We start from the raw sequence: 23700 nt of genomic DNA, 5'->3' as shown, positions 1-23700 counted from the left end.
AATTTCTGAATTTTGAATAGGTTTTTATTTTCAGTATTGAATTGACTTTTAACAGGGTAGGATCCTGCTACTCTTAGATTTTTTTGATTTTTTTTTTCAGTTTAATTATAGTTTGCATGTAAGCAACATTATATCTGCAAATGCTTAATGAGCAATTAAGCTTCACTAAGCCCACTATACAGAATATTATTGTGTGACCTATATTCGTCAATGCTTCTTGTTGCCTTGGTATTTTGCACTTTATAGCTCTCATAACTTAATCACTATAGTAAGAAATAGGGGAAACATGATGGGACTGTGTTTTTACAGGAGAAATGAAGCACACGATTTCAAATAGTATCTATGAAAATGTTAATTTTCCAACAAATAACCTTTGAGTAAATTGACATAGATTTTAAAACATAATATTTTTTTTTTCTTTTTTTAGATCATACCATGTACAGATCTACTGAAGCTTGTTTCTGAAGTTAAGGAAGTTTGGCTTCCTTTTTGAGACCTTTGATATTCAAGAGTGGGTGTTTTATTGCTCCCCTGGGATAAATTCTTTAGAAAGATTGACTGAGAGAGAGGAAAAAAACCATGACAACGTTTTTAGTTCATTATATGACCATGAATTAACTTGGAGTAAGGAATCATTTTGGCAGTATTGCACAGTTATTTTTGTTCATTACCCTGTCTTTAAAATGAAAATATTTGATTTGGGGAGAAATATTTGAAGTTTGTGTTTTAAGTTATTTCCTGAGTTAATTTTTCAGGTGTAGAGAAAACAGAAAGAATAGTGAAGACTTTTAAGTCCTAATCAAAGCAGTCTCAGGATTTATCTGATCAGGAAGGGCTTGTAATATGTTATTAGAAATCATGATTTATTTTTATTTTTATTTATTTTTTTTTTCTTCCCCCCAGGTGATTCATGGCAGGGGACGTGGAAGGGTTTAGCTCCTCCATCCATGACACCAGTGTCTCTGCAGGATTCAGAGCACTGTATGAGGAGGGATTGCTTCTTGATGTCACACTTGTCATTGAAGACCACCAATTTCAGGCCCATAAAGCTCTGCTTGCCACCCAGAGTGATTACTTCAGGATTATGTTCACAGCAGACATGCGAGAACGAGATCAGGACAAAATCCATTTGAAAGGTCTGACAGCTACAGGCTTCAGTCATGTCCTCCAATTCATGTACTATGGAACTATTGAACTCAGTATGAACACTGTTCATGAAATCCTTCAGGCTGCCATGTATGTCCAGCTTATAGAGGTGGTAAAGTTTTGCTGCTCTTTTCTCTTAGCTAAAATCTGCTTAGAAAACTGTGCAGAAATTATGAGACTTCTGGATGATTTTGGTGTAAACATCGAAGGAGTCAGGGAAAAATTGGATTCCTTTCTGCTAGAGAATTTTGTGCCACTCATGTCCAGACCTGACTTCCTTTCATATCTGAGCTTTGAGAAGCTCATGTCATACTTGGATAATGATCACCTGAGCAGGTTTCCAGAGATAGAGCTGTATGAAGCTGTTCAGGCCTGGCTGCGCCATGATAGAAGACGCTGGAGACATACGGACACCATCATTCAGAACATCAGGTTTTGTTTGATGACACCATCCAGTGTTTTTGAGAAGGTTGGTGCATTTGAAAAGCAATAGGCAGGATTCATCATTTAGCTAGGGCAGCATGCCAATAAATAGGTAAGATTCTGGAAGCTGTGAGAAGGAACAAAATGATAGCCATTATCTTTCTAATAAAGAAAAGCATAGAAGGCAAACATCTAGAAGTGTTGTCTTTGGTTATTAGACAATAGTACCTACAGTGGCTGGAGAACAGGTATGTTTGCAGTACGTGTTTATACCTGACTTTATATGGAAAAGACCTGTTGAAATAAGGTCACTTGTATCTAGTTTGATTTCAAACGTTCTTAACTGTTTCCCACAAGTTGCTTCTTGCTTTCCAGAGGCTTTAGACCTGCACATAATATGTAGGGTGTATGTTATGATTGTTATCAATATAATCCAAAATAGTGACTGTAGATCTTGTATGGCTTAAGTACAGGGGAGGGTTATTTACAAATGAAAAGTATCATCTGTTTTTAAATCTGCAGTGTTGTCGTTGTATCTTCAGTGCTTGTGCTATTACACAGCAGTTAGAAGTAAGCCCTCATCCTGCAAAGTTACACAAACACTTGGTTGTACACAAGACATAATACAATGAAAAATTATTGATGGTATCAAATGTAATGATTTACTTTGAATATCAGAGGGCTCTGTAACGGGGGATTTTATAGTTCAGCTTTCATTTGGTGTAGTAAAGAGCTAAAAGAGAACTTGCCTTTACTACTCTTCTGTTGAAGAACAGACAAAAATTGTTTTCTAGTTCTTGAGAATCTCTGAATATTTTTTAACAGTAGAGGATTACAATACTTTGTAAGCAGTTCTCTCACAGGCCAACAACAGTGTTCAGGTTAGGAACTACTTAATCTGTGCTGTTTTAACAGTGTTAATTTTGTGTTATAAGATACAACTTCACCTTCTGTATTTTTCACCTCTCAGCAAATTAATAGGAATTCAGACCCCATTTGTGCTTTGTACAAATTAATCTCCCATATATTTTATCTAGTGAATGCACAGACAAGGTTGTATTGGTTTTGGTTGTTTTAAGGGCCACTGGATCATCCAAGCAATTCCTATTTGTATTTCAGATTATAAGAGCTATTAATTTCTTCAGACTAGTAAATTTTTATATTTTGGATTTTTTTCTGTGTGTGTGAACTGAGTATAGGAAGTAAAAATACATAAAATGTATTTACGATGCTATATTGGACTATAGGCATAAACAAAATAAATACTTAAACATATTTTAGAACACTAATGTAATGTTTATATTGGGTCAAAACATTTTAAACTAGTAAGAGCTGAACTCTGCAGGGTACTATGTAGTGTTTTCTTTTAAATAGCACTTCTACCATATTATTACCTCCTTTAAGCCCTTCAGTAATAAAACCTATAGAATTCACAACTTCTTTTTTTTTTTTTTTTTGAGGTTAATCTAATAAGGCAGGGTTTGTGTGAGTCTCCTTCAGCTGTATGAGCTTTGGGGATGCAAGCTCAAGCATCAGGCTGTCTTCAGTTAAATTTCTCTAAGTGCAAGTGAAAGAGTATGTTGGTCTTCAGCATCATATTTGGGTATAACTTCTGGAGTTGGTTTTGATATCCTTGGTATAAATCCTGCACACAGTGCTTCTCCATGTTTTATCTTGACAGCTACCAAATGGCCCAGTAGGTACAACTTCAGGAGAGAAGTTGTTTCCAGCTTGCCAGGTTATATACCTCCACATAAAAGCTTTATCTGCTAATACCCTTCCTGTTAATTGTATGTGGGAGCAGAGAAAAGCCAGTGCAGATTATGGAGTGAGACAGCTCAGCAGAGGGAAGCAGAGCTAATTATGTCATTTGTTACTGCAGCTAGGAATGTATTTGTTTTCTACCCTGGCTAGAGAGTATTAAGTTATCCAGCAGGACAAGTGACAAAGGACAACTGCAGTTGGAGCCAACATCAGAATATAGAACACTTTATTTTTTTAATGAAAGAGCATGTCTATTCACTGTTCTGGCAGTAACTCTGGGAGAGCCTCTTTCTTCTCTGTGTAGAATGGGTAAACAGTGGTAAAACTCCCTTTTTCAGAGATCCACAAACAGAATCCACCCTTTTCCTGAAGCCAGCACATACTGAATGCATGAGTGTACCAAATACAGTCTGAGGTTGACTCTTCCAGTTCACCAAACTCTGTATTTGCTGTACACTGGCTGGCTTGTCATGTACTTTTGTGTAATCTTTCTAATTACACATTTCTCAGATGCTGTCATTGTAGAATATAAATATATAACTTATATAACTTAACTTTGCAAGTCATAGTAAGGATACTTTTGTCCTCTTAAGCCATTCTGTTCCTTACATCATTCTTTTGGAGAGGTGTACAATTTAAAAATTAAATTAGTGAGTCTAGATTAATACCGGGAGGCTGATGTGCATTCAGAGTGCACAAGTGAAGATATAGCGTGTTTGCTTACTGCAAACTGTCCTGGAAGAATGGCTTCAACTATGAGTAGGTACTCTTTCTGTTCCTCAGCCCTTAAAGTACATGCAGATGTATGGGAGAAAATGGAAAGATAAATCTAGTCAGGATTTAGGGAGTAGTTAGAAAGTGAAGACAAAGTGTTTGGGGAAAAGCACAAGTTTCACCATCCATGTTGTGCTTTCCTTTTTTATGAAACATATCCATGGCTCTGTAAGTCTTGAGGAAGTTTGGAGATAGAAGTTGGAGTGCCTTTCACCTGTATCACTGAGTCAATCTCTCTGTTACTGGAGGCAACCATGTCATGATTTCCCTGAAACAGACTGTTTAACCTCCATTTAGTCTCTATGTACTACTCAGAATGATATGTTGTTTCAAAATCTCTGTCCTTAAAACCCAGAGGTTTTTTATGTCTGGACTGTAAGGTTTGTTATGACTAGCCCATGCTGATTTATTAATTGCCAGTTAAATAAAATTTACTAATCACTAGATTCATGAGCTTCTGCGTTACAGGTAGGATGAATAGCACGTTATCTTTGAATATCTGCTGTCCCGTTCCTAGAAAATAGTAATTTTTGAGAAGATGTCATTGTTATTTTATGTTACTGTGACTTTACCTTTCATAAATGTGTTGAATTTCTTTTTTTTCCCCGTTTTCCTCCATGTCTAATAGTACATATGTATCTACTTACACAATTCTGTTTGCTGAAGCATAGAATAAGAAGTGTGGGTAAAGTTAGGGGCCCCTCTTACTGTAAATAGGTGCTATGCTTAATATTTTTGGGTGTTAAGGTTACTGTTGATTTTAATAGATTTGCTAGCAGTATTTATTATGTGCTGAGCTTCTTAATTGTGGCATATAGATTGTTGACTCCACTCTGATTTGAGAGATTAGATTGAGTTAGACTCCAGCTTGACTTTGACAATTTCTCTTTCCAGTTTGTAAAAAGGAACACGTTAGCAATCAATTTGAGGGCATTGTCCTTGCTGCATAGAGGTTGTGCCTTCCTATGGTTAGGCTGAAAACACTTAAATTATTTTTAATCTTGCAGAATAGCCCTTCACTGGTACTGAGCAGTTCTCATACCAGCTTATAATTGTGATTAGAATATGGCCAGAGATAAGTAGATGTGAAAATAACAAGAATCCTTGTTAGTGGGGTTGATGGATCTTTAGTTTTGTTTCAGGTTAATCTCTAGTAAAATAAGTTTGGTGCATTTTTTTTTTTTTTTTTTTTTTTAAGTAAGAATTTGGTCCTAAGAAGTTTTTTGATACAGATGCCATCATTATTCATTGGAAGGGTGGAGCATTGCTTCTGTACTCCTGATAGCTGACTTTGAGTTGTAGCCCACATTCAGAATTGGCAGGCTTAGAAAACTTAAGCACAGTAAGTTAGAATCTTTAAAAACAGTTCTCTGATTGCATGACTAGAGATGATAAAGTGACATTATGAGCCATTGAGATTTTTCAGTGCTTTTGTTTTTGTTCATCTGTGGGATTTTTTACCAGTTCTACAGAAGGAAGCAAGTTAATATCCACCCCATATAATAAATAGCGTACTAAAATTTGTTTTTGGGGAAGGGGATTACTGTTTTTGGGGAGGGGGAAAGTTAATGGATATAATGTGGCACACAGCTGGTCTTTTCTGGGGATAACTTTTCAAATTAGAATGCAATGGCTTAATTTTTTGTTTTACTTCTTCATATAATATAAATGGAAGATTCGGAGACTTCCCATAGCTGCTGCAACTAGAAAAGCATGCATTCAGTACAGCAGAAAAATAGGCAATGATTAATCATTCCATTAATTTGGAAAGCCAGCACGTTTTATGGAGTGTTTCACTGATTTAAAATGAGGACTAGAAAATGCGTTAGAGGTCAAATATACTGTAACTGGAGGGATGCCCTAATGGGTGAGTAGAAGGGTGGATGTTTAAATTATTTTTGTATCTTTTATTATGGAATGACACATTTGATTTTGTTTATGCTGTTCTCAGTCTGTGTAGCTGAAAGTCTGACTGTCAACCACTGGTAGTTTGTATGTTGAGACAATTCCCATTCTCCGTTTGTGGAGATCTTGTGGAAACTCTTACATTAGGCTATGTCCCAGCATAACCTCTTTAAGAAGGTTTTCTCCAGAAAATTAAAGAAAGAATTGGAAAAAATGTACAGAATGTAAAAAAAAAAAAAAAAAATCACATGAGCAGAGCTTTAGCACTTGGATTAAGTTTCTTTTTTTTACAGTATGACTGGGGTGGATAAGGAAGTCCAACTTAAAATACCTTTCAGTAAGATAACAGAACAGTTTAAAGGAAAACTTAAAAAATGCTTTGAACTATTTATATATTTTTTTCAATTCAGAGTTGGCGATGTACTCTTTAGGAATGCACATTTGTTTTACTTCAGGCTTCGTGACAATTGCTGTATGTTTCCATCTGTTTTGCTGAAATCCGTGTGTTCTGTTTGAGTGTTGGTAATTATGGACACATTCCTTCCAGAGCTTCTCCATTTGAACTTAACAGGAAAATGGGTCTGTTGATAAGCACTTTGATATTTGCTGATTAACTTCTTGGTGCTACTTACAGGTAGTGTGTGGCAGAGCCTGCTTTAAAAGCTGAGGGCTTTCCTTCTGCATGTTTTGGGTGTCACATAGAAATTCCTGCAAAAGGCCATGGGCTTTTATCTGCTGACATTCACAACTTACAGTTGTTTTAAATAGCTAACTAAATTTTAATGCTTCTCTTTTTTGATAATATACACAAATAATGAAAATGACTGTAAAATTGGAAGTGTAGGCAGAGGGTTTTTCTTACTAGGGGCTGAACAGGGCTTTCGCATAGTTCTGGAACATTTTGTAATGTGTGACTGAAAGTGGGCCAGATGACCTACATTTGCTTTGTTTTCATTTGCATCAAGCAAGTGTGAGCAGTCTGTACTTTCCTGTAGGCATATCCTAACATTGATCTTAGACCAGCATTTGAGCCTCAGGAGAGGCACTGCTCCTGTGTGCCAGAGGTTATGCTGGTGAAGGGTGGATGGCTAAAAACAGGGATATTTTTCCTCGACAGCCAAGTCTAGAAATGCTCCAATTACCTTTTCTTGAGTGAGGTAGTTGGTCACTTGTTTTGTGGGATTTTTTTTCCTGCATATTGTAAGAATTGCTGGTGCTTGTGTATTTTCTCATTCAGCTCTTCAAACTTGTGCTTGTCGAAGCTTTACTGTGAACTTCTGTCACAGAGGGGTGTTAATAACTGAGAGTTGCATTTGCTCCTTAATGTCTTTTTCATTTAAGGTAAGAGCTTTAGGCTTTGCTTTGACATGAGTGCCTTTGTCATGAGAAGCAGTGGTTAGCTAATAGATTGATTCCCTGGTCTTGAGGGTCTCTCTCTGGAGTTAGAGATACTCCTTGTTTCCTTTGGCATGCTGTCATGAGGTGAGATTTAGGCTATGTGAAAGAGTGATGAGGCTGTAGGCTTATTTTAATTCCAGTTTCTGGCTGGCATTCCAATTTCTAGGTCTAATAACAGAGTTGTAAATGTTGAGGGAGAAAGAAACACATTTTCCGTCTCTGGCAGGCTTTACTGGTGTGCTTCACGTTGTAAGCATGTTGATCCCATTTTCTTCCATAATTATCCAAGAAAACCTGAACTGTGTATAGGTGGAAGAAAGATAATTTATATTTTTATTTAATTCCAAAGAGGATAGCTTCTGTTTGGGAATACCTGAAGTAGTCCTGCTGGTTTAGAATTTAAAGTTCCTTTTAAGGCTGAAGTAGCCCAGCCGTGATTCTTTGTTATTTTAACTTCCTTTTTCATGTTTTGTAACCTTTATATGTTACCATATTTCTGTGCTGTGGTCCCTGTGCCAGCATATTTTTTGTAATTTATGTTCAGTCTTTTCAGTCAGGCACGGTATATGGTTTATTCTAACAAATACCATATGAGCAGATCTGTCTTTGTAAGATATATTCTTTATTTGCAACGAGAAAATAGTTGTTTCTAGAAGAGTTGGTCTTACTGTGGGTTTTCGGTAAATACCATAGCTGAGTAAACCTTTTTGCTCCAAAATTACTTCTAGTAAAAACAGTAGAAAGAAGTTGGATGTTGCTGCAAGAATAATATGTGATCTGCATGTGACCATCCTCCTTTTTTTCAACAAAGATAAGTTGAACTTACCAGAAGTGGAGGAAAGAAAAAAATGCAAATAAAAACATCAAGTGACTCTGTCACTCTAGAGCTATGCATTGCTTTACAACTGTAGGTTAGTATTCAGCTTTTTTTTTTTCAATCTGGTGTTTCAAACTGTCTCAAAAACTGTGCAAACTGTGTTCAATAATACCAGTTCAAAAGATTTTTTAAAAAAATCTTTTTTTGACAGCAGAATGTTTTAATTACTACACAAGGAAGAGATGATTAACAGATGGCTAAAAAAATTTTAATGGTATGTGTTTATGGAACAAGCAGCTACTTTATTCACAAGGTATAAAGAACATTAATTTCCAAATTGCTTTCCATATATGTCAAAATTCATACCACCATTCCTGAGGCATTTGTTCTTTGGGAGAGAGGACAGGAGAAAGTGGGGTAAGATACTTAAAAATAGTAGCTCCTGGTGTTACCTTGTGATCACTTGAAATTTCAGAGTGGTCTCAGATTTTTTTCCGAGCATTGCTTTTTATTTAGAGCTGGTAGGTGCTAAAGGCTTTCAGACTGTTTGAAAGCAGTCCAATTTTATGTGAAAGAACCCGGGATTTAGGATCAAACCTGATGGAGGATTTGTGGATTTGGCACCATCTAGCAGGTTTTTATTTGTTTTAGAAGTGTGATTCAGAATGCTGTGTTACACCAGACTGTACAGGAAGAGTGAGGCCTCTGAAGAGATTCCCACGGTGAGCTGAGGACTGCCTTGAGCTAGATTAATTAAAATATTCAAGAGAAGGATGTGTTTTGGAATGTTCTCAGGACCAGCCTCAGGCGCTTAAATTTGCTTAGATAGTAGGAAGGGTCCCAGAAAGGAATCCTTATTTTCCCCTGTGCTTACAACTCCAATAAAACTGAGCAGGGATGGCTTTTAGGTTGTAACTCTCTCATGGGAAGTGGAAGTTCAAACCTGCCTCTGCAATTTGCCAAAGAAATGCACAGCCAGAGGATTATAGGTGGAGATATTTCATTCTTGTGTTAAAGGCATGTGTTAACATGTGGAGACTCACAGAGGGGAAGCCATAGGGTTGTCATCATGATGAGTGGTTGGTGCAAGCACAGATGCTGAAGGAAGGCAGTTGGGTACCTTCCCTTCCCACCTCATAGCAATTAAATAGCCCTGTGAGCAGAGCCTAGCATTTGAGAGCTCAGGCTTTATTTGTGAGAATAAAAAAAAAACAAAAAACACCAGACTAGAGTAGACCTTGGTAACTACAGAATGGCTGTGCAGAGTGTCTTTGAAACACAGGAAAAGATGGAATATTTCATTTGGGTACTTTATGGGTTAAGCAGAAGATGAACAGAAGCTTTTTTCAGGAGAAGGAATAATGATTTTTAGGCTTGGGGATTTCAGTTGTGTCTAATTCCAGCATAAATTCTGCATGTGATTATTCTGCTGAAAATGTTAGTCACTGCTCTTAATCATAAAATTGCCTTCTGGATTTTGGATAACAATGCATCAGTCTAAACCTTCATGCATAAATGCAATTGCTCTCAAGATTGCCTGAATGAAGCAAAGTAAAATAATCTTCTAATGACACATAGTGATTTAGATTTTCTGGATTGTTTCTCTTGGTCAGAATTTTAATGTCTTTTAAATGTATTCATAGGTAAAAACATCAGAATTTTATCGATACTCCCGGCAGCTGCGACATGAGGTTGACCAAGCCATGAATTACTTTCATAGCGTTCACCAACAGCCTTTGATGGAAATGAAATCGAACAAAATTCGTTCTGCCAAACCCCAGACTGCAGTATTTAGAGGAATGATAGGACACAGTATGGTAAACAGTAAAATTCTTCTCTTGCACAAACCGAGGGTGTGGTGGGAACTAGAGGGTCCTCAAGTACCTTTACGACCAGACTGCCTTGCCATTGTAAATAACTTCGTGTTCTTATTAGGTGGGGAAGAACTGGGGCCAGATGGTGAGTTCCATGCTTCATCCAAAGTGTTTAGATATGACCCAAGACAGAACACTTGGTTACGAATGGCAGACATGTCTGTGCCACGCTCTGAGTTTGCTGTTGGAGTGATTGGCAGGTATGTTTATGCAGTGGCTGGGAGAACCAGGGATGAAACGTTTTACTCAACTGAACGGTATGATATCACTGAAGATAAATGGGAATTTGTGGATCCCTATCCAGTCAATAAGTACGGACATGAAGGGACTGTGCTTGGTAACAAGTTGTATATCACTGGTGGGATTACATCATCTTCAACTTCTAAGCAAGTGTGTGTGTTTGATCCCAGTAAAGAGGGGACAGTAGAGCAGCGAACACGGAGAACTCAAGTGGTCACTAACTGTTGGGAGAACAAATGCAAAATGAATTATGCAAGATGCTTTCACAAAATGATTTCTTACAATGGTAAACTTTATGTCTTTGGTGGTGTCTGTGTGATCCTGAGAGCCTCCTTTGAATCTCAAGGATGTCCATCTACGGAGGTTTATGACCCTGAAACCGACCAATGGACTATATTGGCTTCTATGCCCATAGGTAGGAGCGGTCACGGTGTAGCTGTTCTGGACAAACAGATAATGGTGCTTGGAGGCCTTTGTTACAATGGTCATTACAGTGATTCGATTCTCACTTTCGATCCAGAGGAAAACAAATGGAAAGAAGATGAATATCCAAGGATGCCTTGCAAGCTAGATGGCTTACAGGTCTGCAGCCTGCACTTTCCTGAGTATGTTTTGGAGCACGTTAGACGTTGCAGCTAAAACAGAATGAACAACCCAATCAAATGCAAAAGAGCTATACTAATCTGTTGAAAAAAATTACAAGCCAATTGAATTCTTTCAGAGATGTTTCCTTGGGTATAAGAACAACAGCTAAATGCTCAAGAGAAACAGGATATATAGTGGGAGTGTACTTACCAAGTTTATTAGAAAAGGTGATAGTGGGTCTGACCTTGTGAAAGCTTTGTTGTGTTTTTTTTTTTCTTTTTTACAGCTCATCATCTGTACTTGGGTACAACCAGGTATAAAGTAACAAAACCAAACCATTTCTGTATTTTATGTTCTCTTTTAGATGCTTTTCCCGTTAACTGCAAAGTACTCTCAAATCTGTTAGGCTTTTTTCCCCCCTCTTATTTACTTTGGAGAAAAATTTCAACCCTTTTGCATGACCCTTTTCCTGGTTTTGTATAGTTGTACCAGTAAGTCTGCCAAAATGCAAATTACACATTTTCTACTAAATTGAAAACAAAGCATTTTTATATTCAAAACACTATTTCTATGCTGCCTTCTATTGTCTGTGTTGTGTTTGTTGGTGAGTAAAAAAAAAAAGTATACACACATGTGCATACACTGTAAAAACTGTATATAAATGCATCTTTTTATGTGCAGTTGCAATATTATATTTTAACTAGTGCACAGATTCAGTCATGTCTGTTGAATTTAAGGTATTCTTTCATGAGCTAAATAATTCGAAGTTCTTAAGTAAAACTGGAAGCCTCATTTGGTATCAAAGTATCTTATCTTTAGTATATACTGATTGATTCAGTAACCTTAAACTCTTTATATTGTTGCTACATAATGAATTGTTGGTTATTTGTTGTTTCATACATTTCTTTTTAAAAAGTTAACTCATTTTACCTGAGTTTCTTTTTGGTTTCAATGTGCTGCCTAGTTTTCTTTTTTCATTAAAATAGAAAACATCGGTAAGCAAATGCTCAACACTACTGCAACCCACAGTTATTTTTGGAACTGGATGCTGGATACGCTACAGTTTATTGTCAATACTTTGCTTATACTTACACTTCAATATGAGTATTCATATTGAAATGGTATAATAATAATATTATTATTTAATTATTAACTGTTAAGAACTACTGTGTTTTGAAAATATGGAGGTAGATGATTGGTTTGTCTGTTTCTTTTATAAAAACCTACACAACTACGGCTACTGACCTTGGAGTGCCTGAATAGAAATGGCTGGTCCAAGAGGGCTTTGACGATTCCATTGTATTAACTTGCAGGTATAAATGACAGCAGATTGGTAAGAATTACCTGCCAAGATGTAAGTAATAACAGTAACTGCATTTTGACTATTTTTGTGGAAGTAAATTAGCCACTTCTAGAACCCAAAGAGATTTGGGGAAGCTGGAGGCTTACACGTTGTTCAGATGCTGAAACATGAGCTGCATATTTTCTAAAATCTTATGCTGATGTGTTTCATTTTAAGCAATAGACTTTACTTTATATGCAGCAATGCAAAACCACTTTACTCAGCATCTTCCAGTCAGAATTCACTGTAGAAAAGGAATGTACAGTACTCAGGGAGTTCAAAAGAATGCACTTACGAAGGGACCAAAATCACCCTAAACTTTCCATGTTAAAAATAACACTTATTTGTGTAAACAAAGTTTGAAATAATAGGGGTTAAAACAATGTGTAGAACTTCTCGTATTATATTCCAGTATCTTTGTAGAAATTATGTTCTGGGTTGAAATGTGAGTATTTGGAGCTATATGGCAAGTCAGCAGATTTTTAGCGGTTGTTTATTGTTAGAAATGATTTATTAACTGAGTATTTTCATATTTTTGAAAAGAAAGAGGGAATGTTTGCCATCATAGCTGTAGTGATAAGTTATTTACACCAGAAGAGACTGGACCAAATATTGATATTCAGCCTTCTGATGCAGACTAGTTTGCAGCTAGATTTGTCTTTTCTAATAAGAATTCAGTTTACTGAGTTAGAGATCTAATTTACTCTCTTGGTAGCCTAACTTAAAGCAAATGTTGCTTACACTAAAACCTCAGTTTCACTTGAGACTTATGTGTACATTACCCTACATGGGGAGAGAGAAACTGACTCTGATAGGTGCTGGCTGTGTGCTGACTGTACATAGTTCATGGAATATTGGGGCACAAGAGAAAACAAAAAAAAAACCAAAAACAAAAAACCAAGGTTGGGTTTTTTTCTTTGTTGGTTGGTTGTTTTTGTTGGGGTTTTTTTGAGGGTGTTTTTTTTGTCAACAGCTCATTTCTCAATAAGTTAATGGACAGCAAGCTAATCCTGTGTGAGGTGGCTGTCAAGGACACATTACAAAGAGTAAGTATTTCACTTTATGTGGGGCCAGTGGCAGTGTGGGGAGCAGGCTTGGCTCTGGCTGGTCAGGAGTCAGATGTCTTAGGGAGATGGCCAAGACTTTATTAAAAGTAATGCGAGGCGTAGGGTTGTCTCCAGTTACATTTTTGAGTCTGCATTTAAGCGCCTTCTGAAGCTGTGTGCACTCAGCAACTGCCACTAAACTCATTGGTGAGTGCTGACACTTGAACAATGAAGAACCTGATTAGTTTTGGTGCTCTGCTTTTAAGCTCATATTTATCTTCAGGTGCCCAGTTCTGAAAGACCTTGTTCAGGATTGTAATAGCAATTGTTCTGTGAAATTGTAATTGAACTGTTGGTTTCAGCTTCCCTGAAGCTGTGTCTCCACTGAGAGGCTGGGTGTAACCTTGCCAGCATTAGGCATGGTTGGAATTTGCTTGGGATTAGAATGGTGAGGATATGTGAGAGTGTTCTGTGAATTTACATATCTACCATGCTTTCATTGTTTCAGACCTGAAATACAAAAATTAGCTTCTGTTCTCTTTTTTTTTTACTGCAGTGGAACTTTTGAGACAGTTACTTGGAGATATATTTTTTCATTTTTTTTTAATGTTTGCTCATAGTATTTGCTCCAGATAATTTAGTACTTTAATAGGAACAAAGATGGCTAGTGAGAATTGCCTATTACTATCAAATTTTGAGCATTAAGGTTAGATTAAGATGGGTTTAAAACATTTAAATGCCTCTCATTTGTGAAGGAAAAGGTAAGTTGTGATCTTCAGTTATTAGATTTGGGGAGGTTCTCCTATTCCCATCCCATAATGGAATACCAGCAAATCTTATGTTACCTACATATATAAAATTCAACATAGGATTTGCTTTGAAAAGCAAGTGCACGTGCCTTTTTTAGAAAGGTGGACATAGTGAGCTACAGTCTAGGGGGTTTTTTTGTTCACATGTATAGAAAAAATATCAGCTTCATTTCTTAATTTAGCAGCCAACTTCAGGAGGAAATTTTCTTTTCAAATGAGACAATGGCCAAAAAGCACAGTGTTCCTGTAAAGGGACCGGATACTGCCACTTCCCATTTCGCATGCTCCTAGGTCTGTTTTTAGGGGGCAGATACATTTTTTTATAAGTACTGCATAAGGAAAAAATAGCTCACTTTCTACCACAAAGTGTTGGTAGTTTCATTGTGGGAGGCATCAGCTGGAAAAAAGAAACTTTAGGAATTCTTTTTCCCGTGAATTCAGCTGGAAGAAGGCAGACCTTGGTTTTACAGAGGTCCTGCTGTTTCAGAAAGCACTGCTAGCAAGTAGCAGCATATGAGCTACCTGACAACCTGCTTTTATGTTACTTTCTTTTGAAAAATGTGGATGTCCTACTTCCTGCAGTAAGATAGCAGTCCTATTAGAACTAGCTCTGAGGGTTTGACTGTAATATTTCCCTGGTTCTGAGATTTGCAGCTATTTATTCTTGCGGCCCTTCTCTCATAGAATCCCAAGCGCTGCATTTCCTCATGCTTGTAATATGGTCACTACTTGTGTCAGGGGTGAAGCTTCACTTGACACTCAGGAAACAAAGATAAAATTCAGCAAGTGCAAATTCAAACTGATCTAAAAAAACCCATTGGTTAGCTCATTATGTCCATTTTTTAGCAGAGGGAGGGTAAGCATTGTGGAGAGATGCTAACAGTTCTTTAAAATAAACTTCTAGTTTGTGTCAGCCTGCATATGGCAAGGTCTTTTTAGAAGTAGTGCATTTCTTGAGGTGTTTCGCCTTTTTAATAGACTTTTTCTTAAAAAAGATAGCGAATTGGTCCCAGATTCTATTAACACTTCAGATGTGGACTTCACATTTGTGAGTAGTCCATTACAAAGAAACAGAAAACTGTAAGGTACTTAAAGGAAAAAACGTAAGCACAAGCGTTACTAAGCCTGTGCTTCAGAGTTTATAGGGTTGGGACCATCAGAGAAAACATCCCTCCTGCTCTCTTGCTAATAAATAAATAAATATATATATATATATATATAGGTGGTGAAGTTACTTGAATAAGCATCTGTCACATGTGATGGGCTTTACTGAAGGAGAGTGGAAAGAACATAACTGGAAAACACATTATCTATTTAAACGGAGCTTGCTGGTGTCCTGTAGCTAACGTTCTGAGATTTTGTTTGTTAAACAACTTAAAGCTGCTTAAAATAACTACTAATGACTACTTTTGCATCTGTATTCTATTTTTGAAAGTTGGTTAGTAACTTGAAAATTTCCATTTGTGTGGGTAAACGTTATAAAACATAGTTGTATGTGGCAGGTGGCAGAAAAACTAATTTGTTTTGAGCACAGCTTTCCTGTGTGTCCCTCTACTAATTTTTTTATACTTCTCTAAGTTCAATTTATGTAATCTTTTAAAAGTAGCTTTCAAAAATCAATTTGAAATACCTTTGGATTAATATTAATTGGAAACTAGGGGAAAATAATTTCTGTTTGCAGATAGTTTTTATTTATGGCTCTAGTAGAAAAATTTTACTATAAATCTAGGAAATGAAGTGTTCTGTAGGACTGTAAAGTTAGCTATATTTAGGGGGGCTTTTATTACCTCAGTAGGACCCACCTAACTTTTATGTCAGTGTTGGAGCAGGTGAAGGGAAGAGTGAATTATGTTTTTATTTTAAATATTTTCCCTATATATTGTTATTTTTATAGATCTTTTAAAAATAAATTATTATATGCTGGAGATTGCAATTCCAGTATAATATCCCACAATTCCAGTGTACAATATCAGATTGTATTGGAAAGAATGTATTTGATAACAGGAAAAGCTATTTTCAAACTGTACTGTGTTTGTGTCTAGCTATTGGAAATACTTTTCCTATAGAAAATTAAAATGGTATGTATATGACCTCATATATACATTTGGATTAACTGTCTAATGATTACCACAGGGCTGCTATAAACTTGTCTAAATAATTTATGAATTGCCTCTTTTTAACTGTTTTAAAGCATTTTTTTTCTTTTTTTTTTTTCCGTCCCTTATTTTTTTGGCAGAAAATAATTTTCCCTTGCTGTGTATGCTCAGACTTGCATATGTGCTCTATTTGGGTTTTAAGCTGAAAAAAATGTATAAAATGTGTATAAAGAAAAGTGTAAATAAAATATTTTTAATCTTTAAACACTCTTGTGTAAACTTTGTAATACTCAAAAATGTAGTAGACCTGGATTATTTTCTCCAGGACTTCAGAGATGTCTCAGGTAAACAGCTCTTCAAAACTGTCTTGTTGCACTGTTTATGTAAGATTTTGTTCAAGCTATCCCATGAAGTTGGAAGTGCTTATATAAGCAACTTCAGGCTCTTCTCTTTAGCTTTATTTTACAGTCTTCCCAGTCTTCATTGCTGTAGTGTGTTTATCTCTTCTCTCTGCATTTCAAGCTTGAAGGAATGTTTGGAGTGGACTTGGTTGCTACATTTGCCCCCCGCCCGGTGTGAAGTTGTGAATTTACACTGCCGAGGCTGAGCAGCCAGGGCAGCCTGTGGTGTTGCCCAGCCACCAGGAGAGACCATTCCCTGCCCTCAGCACACGGGCTCCAGAGCTCCCAGACCCTCCCACACCGTGTGTGTTCACTGCACGCTGGCAGCTCCGAGTGCCAGAAGGCCAGGATATGCTGCTTAACATTTCCTGTAACTGGAAGGGGACACTTCATTTCAGAGTTAGTGTTGGACCAGCATTCATTACCAAGGAGAGGGAGCAGGGTGGGAGGGCAGGTAAAGCAGGTTATAATCCTATTTTCTCAAGCAGTCCAATGAAAGCCTTCCTTGTCAGTCCATTGCCACACTTTTCCTTTCTCTGTCACTATTTTGTCAAGTCTCTCTCAGATCAAAGCCCCTGGTTTAAAAGTCTGCTGTCAAGAATGTTTGAAAATAACTGTGATGTCTTTATTTTTTTTCAATCATGAGTTCTAAAATAGCATTTTAGTTTTATTTTAATAATTCAAATTACTTTAAAGTAACTTTCTTCACCCCCCCTCCTTTTTAGTAACTTTTCTTCATCCTACACAATGCACTGTTTAATGGAAGAATGCTGTGGATGAATTAAAGGGAGGAAGGGCCACTTTTAATTGTGATATATCCCTGTTTTGAGTTCAAAAGGAGACCAAATGTATTAGTCTGATACAGTGGATGAGAAGATGACAGTCTTTTCACACTGTAAATATTGCTTATATTTCTTTTTATTAGCCTTTTTAATTTCCCTTCTCAGTGAGCCAGGTTGAATTTTTGGCAATACCTTTTTTCCAGTATGTCACAATGTCTGATTTTACTTATTTATTAGCACCTTTGTAGTTCATCAGGCATCTCCAACAAAGTTCCCATTGTTTCACTTAGAGCTCTCACACTTTGGTTGGTCCATACCAAATAATTCTTCTTTTTTTAAATATGTGGCCTTATTTTTTGGCAGTAGTTAGTAGTCTGTGTACGCTTGTTTTGTATGGTATGAAATTCAAGTTATTTTGGCAAAGAGCTTATTTGGTGAATGCCTTCTATATTCTTTGCTATGAATTATCCTTGTTGACATGAAATTCTTAATTTCAACAGCTGTTCCCCCTTCATTATAGATTGGGATTTTGGGGTTCTGGTTTTTGTGTTTGTTTATTTGTTTCTTTTTTGAATCTGTTAGCTTCATAATATGGAAAGGCAGTGTTGCTTTGGGTGTTGCCAAGATTCTGTATCAGTTCTGTACCCCTTGAGTTGGTAACACTCTTGTGGATGGATATGTGATCTCCTACCCAGCCTGTAGCCTGTCAAATCTTGCTGATGGTTCAGTGTCACCCTTTAACTGAAGTACCACCTGCTCCAAGGCAACTTTCTTGGCATGTGCAAAACCTTCATTCCAGGAAGAGGCTAGGGAATATGCATCTTCAATTCCTTGTTTTCATTGACACTTTTCACTTCTACGTTCGATCCATAGTTGTGCTGACAGGTGCTTTGGGCAATGCTTACAGGTAAAAATGAACCTCACCATAATGTCTGTTTAGGCCCGCAGTGACTGGTCAGTTATCTATCCGTTGGAATGAACACCAACAGTAAGCATCATATATACTGAGCACTAAACATTCTAGATTGATGGTATGGGGTATTTAAAAGAAATAAAAAAATACTCTTTGCTGTGTATCTGATGTCTTCAAAATGTCTCCTGGTGGTGTCACCCTTGGCAGCATTTCTCCTGTATTACAAAAAATGTTTAATAAGTGGTGCTGAATAAAATACCTGTTTTCTAATGAGGTAGAGGGCTTTAATTGTTAGCCCTTTTATTGCACTATTTAATTTTACCAGACAGCTATATCTGTCTTTGGCTTAAACTGGCAGCCTCCTTTCCCACAGCCTTTTCATTATGTTCTCAGGCATGTTCTAAATATTGGTTTGTTTGGAGTTTGTCATGTATTTCATCTCACAAATTTGAGTTACACCATGTAATTTGTTTTCTGTGTGAGAATCTTCTCTCCCTGTGGTGAATTGTCCATGGTATGGGACTGTTTATATGTACTTCAGTGCTATTGATGAGACTTTCTGACTCTACCATCCTTTCTTTATCAAAGGAATCGCATAATGCCAGCAGAAAGCAAGTATGTCCTCTGTGTTTAAGTTCTGTCATTTCAGGGTAAAAATTCTAAGGTGGTCAGTGGGTTCTTCCTGTGTTTACCTTCCCAGATTGCCAAAGTCATACAGAATGCATGGGATTGTGCTTCTGGTGTTGATGGAAGGCATGGCTTAAGTGCTTCCCCTATGTTGATACAGTGATGACCTTTATTTTCACTCCTGAAAAGCAAGGAGTTGCTCTGCTGTCATCCCCCATGTCTCTTAGCAAACTTTTGCCCATAAAAGAGTCCAAGTTACTTAGGTGTCCTTGGACAGCTGAGGATGTTCCACAGGATTTACCTTGTTTCACACATACTCTCACTTCTTCCTCTGGCTCTTACACATAGTTCTGGAAAGATATTTTCATCTAACACAGGTAGCAACTTGATACCAAGAACTGAATTTTAACTTACTATAATGAAATCCAAAATACCAAAGTTTCAGAAAAAAATGTTTCAGAGGGCAAAATATTTTTTTTTTAATCTGACTATTTCTTTTCCTCCTGATTTGGAGTTCATTTATTGCAAACTGAACTATAGCTTTTAGTTGAAGGACTTTTCATGGTCTTTAAAATTGGGAAGTGATCCAAGTAACAACCTTGGAAGTGTTAGCTGTTTTCTGAGAGAGGTGGATTTTGGCTTAGTGCTGTTCTCTGAAAACAAGGTCAGTGAGTCTGACCTCTATGTAAGTTAAATAAATGAAATACCTTAGCCAAGGAAATCTCAGTACAAAATTGTTAACCCAAATAATAACCAAATTGTACTCTGCAGAACTTGTGCTCCTTAAAAAGTGATCAGAGTTTCTCAATTTTAGTTTTGTCCTAGCTTTGCTGTGCAGAGATGTTTATTTTTCCCATGGTAAAAATGAATTACAAGAATGTATTTTTTGCTAAACTTGTTAAACTGGAGTAGAAAGCCACAGAGAGATCTGCTCTCAGATCTTCAGCCTTGTTCAAAGTAGGCCAGAACACATTAAAGTGACTAGGTGGGTTAGCAATTTTCCAGTACTTTAACTTTTGATGATTTATGTATCTGCTGTGGATGGAAATCATCCAGTATCCTCCAGAGATAATGTCTGGAATGAGACATAAAATTATACCTGTTTCATATTCCCATTTTCTGTAACAATGGATTGATCCCTCAGGCTTTTCAATGAATGCAATTGCCACTCTTGATGTTCAGTGAAGTTGCTCCTATTTGTAACATGCAGTTTCTGGGCCCACGTAATACCCTGCATTGTTATATGCAGAGAGGAGTGAGAACCTATTTAGTCACACTTGAGAAATATGACATTTTTCTCATGTATACAACAGCCAAAGCACGCTAAGGCATTGCTTTTTTTGTGTGTGCCAGCACCGTATTGTACTAATTTATGAGCCTGAGGAGGTAGTTTCGAATGCTGTGCTCGATGGAAGCAATTAAAAGTAAAGACTCTGTCAGGCTGTGCCCTACTACCCTGTGCCCCCTTGGTTCCTACACCATGAGTTGCAATCATGGCAGCCATAGCCCTTCTGCAGAGGGAGTGGGGGGTAGACATCAATAGCATCACATAGGAGAAGTATAAAGGGAATAAGGTGTGTTAAACAGATAATGGATCATTAGGGGAAACAGTCTAAATTATCATTTTGATTAGTGATTGTGAGAGGCCCCTGGAATGTCTCCTAGAGTTTCCTAAATGCACTTCAGAATTAAGCTTATGTAAGGTTGGGTGTTGCTCCCTTGTGGCAAATGCTCCCAGAAAGGAAGCAGTGGTGGAAGGTACCAGATGTGATGGGTTGTAATAAATATGAGGCAAAGGAATGCAAAGGTGCAAGCCCAGCCTGAACAAATGCCATGGTACCGCAGAGCAAGGAACTGCAGAAGGACTTCCTGACTAATGAGTGTTCTGCACAGAAACCAGATTATGTCCCAAAAAGGGCACTTTGCTTTCAGAAGGAATGTGTACCTTTGATTGAAAATTATTTGATGGGCCAAAAATTTGTTTAGGTAAATAATGTACTACACTTAATATACATGCATATTTATGAATATATGTAAATCAGTACATTTACAGGCAAATGAGGTAAAGCTATTCACATCCCCTTGCTAAAAAGTTAGGGATTACTGTGAAAATAATTGTTTAGGTAAAAAAATAATCATGCACAAAATATATGAAGACTGGCAAAGATGCAGGGCCTTTCATGTTTTAGCCTCAGTTGATTTCCAGAATGTATCTTGTTCAGCTGAAATCTAAGGTGCATTTGAATTTTAAAAGGAGTTGGGCTCTGTTGTGATGGGTACTTAAGGGCATGAGAAGGTGTTTGTGTTCTCACTGCTACTGGTAACCTGTTACCTGTGCTGGACGAAGCAATTTACACATCTCTGGTGGTGGTATCAACAACTTGTTGACAGAAGAATAATTCATTGCAGCTGACAGGAGTAGCTAAAAAATATGGAACTAGAGCTACTGGTAGCTGCAGTGAGAAACCAAGGATTTGAATTAGGGAAGGAATGTTTGAATGGTAATTTCAAAAGTGAAACAGATGCAGTTGAATTTCACTGGGGTTTTTGCATTATTTATGTCTCTCTTCTACCTGTTCCCTTGTCTTGGATTATAGAATCTTTATTTGGAAAGCACTGATTGTATTTTGGATGCTGTCAAAATGTGACAAAGCTGGTGAGACAACAGTGCTGAAATTCAAGTCCTGGTTTACCTCAGATGTGAAGGCAGTAAGGACTTTGCTGCACTTAAAGGTAGGTCAGTGGGAAAGAACAAATAGCTCTGCAATGGCATCTGTTCTCAACACCCAATTTACTTTCTGAATGTGTGACTTCAGACCTTGAAGCTGCCAATAAAGTGCCTCTGACAAACATTGAAAAACGACCCACCTTAAGTGTGAAAAGTAAAAACACAAGGTAAGTTTCACTCTAAATAAAACAGCATTATTAAATACAAAAATCTGTTCAATTTCGGTTTATTTTGTTTTTATTTAGGAAGTGAACGAAGTAGAAAGGATGAAGGAGTATTCTTATGGGCGTGCAAACTACTCCCCCTTCACAAAGGCATTGTGAAAAGTCTGTCATCACGCACCCAATAAAAGCCAGTTCAATTAACTGCCTAAAAAATATTTGCTAAAAGTGACAGGAACCTGAGAAATGCAGCATGTGCTTTGCGGAACCGCCCAGCAAAGCTTTGTGCCTGACCTGCCCCCTCCCACTGTGACTTGTGTGGGCATTTAGAGCACCAGGCTCACAGCACTGGGTGAAGCTGCTTCACAACTGAAGGCTGAATTTACTGGAGCTCTTGTGGTTGTGTATTTCCTGTTAACTGCTCATTTTCAATCAACTTGAAGAGAGATATGCCAAACAGCAGCCTTTCCACTTAAACAAAAAGCTCTAAGAGGTGGAATAGTAGTATGTTTTATAAAGATAACAAAAACCCAATTCTAAACAGGCTGGCAAAACTGTGGTGGCAAGTCATGGTATTTAAAAAAAAAATAATTTGTTTTAATGTGAAAAGGTGCATGGAAAAACATGGGAGGTATTTGGGTTGTTTGTTTTAATATACAATATCATGAAGGAGAACATCAAAATAAACCTGTCTCCCAGAATTATAATGTTTTCCAGTGATTAGTGTGAGTGGGTAACTTCATTCGTATTTGATGGACAGATGTTACACACTCAGATTTTAACATTAATGTCCAACAAATCAAATTTTCTCCTACAAATATAAATCTATGGAAAAGAACTATAATTTTATTCGTAGTAAAGGACTGATCTTATTTTCCTGACCAAAAAATAAACTGTAAACAAGCAATCTAATACAACTTTATGAAAGCTCACATCATAATGGCTAAGGCAGAGGATTAGAGATCAAGTTTCTTAAATTGTATTTCTGCCTGTGATGACATAGTTTATGAACTGTGGTGAAGGTTTCAAGCTTCTCTGAGCTGCAGTTTTCTGAAGGAAATGTGTCTTTCACAAGTGTTTAGAAAAGCCAATTACCAAGGAGAAAGAAAAATACTGGCATGCAAAATCAAACTGAAATTCGCTAGCCGTTCTTACATTAGAAACAGCCAGGAGTCAATCATGCCAAACCTCTTTATTCTGTGGCCTCAGCAGCAGAAATTTCAGCTCCTTTTAAAACTTGTCTGACAGTGTTTTGGACTGTGCATAATCCATTATGGCATAATATATTATCCTTATCCCAGGGAAATTTTTAAGGGACAACCTCCTCCAGCATAAGAGAAGAATCCACCTACATGAAAGCAAATATTTTTGTATTGTTCCCTACAAAGGTTTTCCCATTTATTTTAATAATATCAGTAGTTTTAAAGATTAATTTCCACATTAATGACGAAAGTGCACTGAAGATGCCTGAGCTAATAAAATTATTTGGATTAAATTTTTTGAAAGAACCATCTGTTCTTCAGATATTTATATCTATGTTACGTAATTTTATTAATAATTGCTGTATAGCCCCTACATATAAATTGATTACAAAAATACATATATGTAACATTTACACCATTTTATGTCCAGAAAGAATTGAAACTTTCTTTACTGTTCATGTACCAAACTTAAAAAGACTGTGTATTTGAAATATTCTTATGTCTGCCGCCTGCAAAAATTGAGGAACAGTTGAGCCTACCCATGGCATGGGACTTAGCTTTGGTTGAGAACTAACCAGAGCAGGTGCCATTATTCAGCTTGATGTCATCACTCCTCTTGTGGGCTCACCTGTCATTCTGAGCTTTGAACATTGTCTTTCTCAAACTC

General features: G+C 37.0%; 1 protein-coding gene across 9 annotated transcripts in view; it reads left to right on the top strand.

The window, feature by feature from the left end:
* The window catches only part of KLHL15 (kelch like family member 15), a 28479-nt gene extending 11995 nt beyond the window's left edge, over nucleotides 1-16484 (top strand). For 5 of the 9 annotated variants that reach the window (XM_066313995.1, XM_066313994.1, XM_066313993.1 and 2 more), the window contains 2 exons: nucleotides 904-1615; nucleotides 9871-16484. In XM_066313995.1, coding sequence (XP_066170092.1) covers nucleotides 911-1615; nucleotides 9871-10980 — 1815 coding nt within the window. In that variant the 5' untranslated portion in view covers nucleotides 904-910 and the 3' untranslated portion in view covers nucleotides 10981-16484. The remainder of the gene's footprint in view (nucleotides 1-903; nucleotides 1616-9870) is intronic. The other 4 variants (XR_010743007.1, XR_010743006.1, XM_066313998.1 and 1 more) reach the window with 4 other exon arrangements.
* The last annotated feature ends 7216 nt before the right edge of the window (nucleotides 16485-23700 follow it).

Source organism: Sylvia atricapilla, chromosome 2 (genome assembly GCF_009819655.1).
Source record: "Sylvia atricapilla isolate bSylAtr1 chromosome 2, bSylAtr1.pri, whole genome shotgun sequence".
NCBI lineage: Eukaryota > Metazoa > Chordata > Aves > Passeriformes > Sylviidae > Sylvia > Sylvia atricapilla.
Note: the sequence above shows the minus strand (reverse complement) of the source record. Positions and strands in the feature narration are given on the sequence as shown.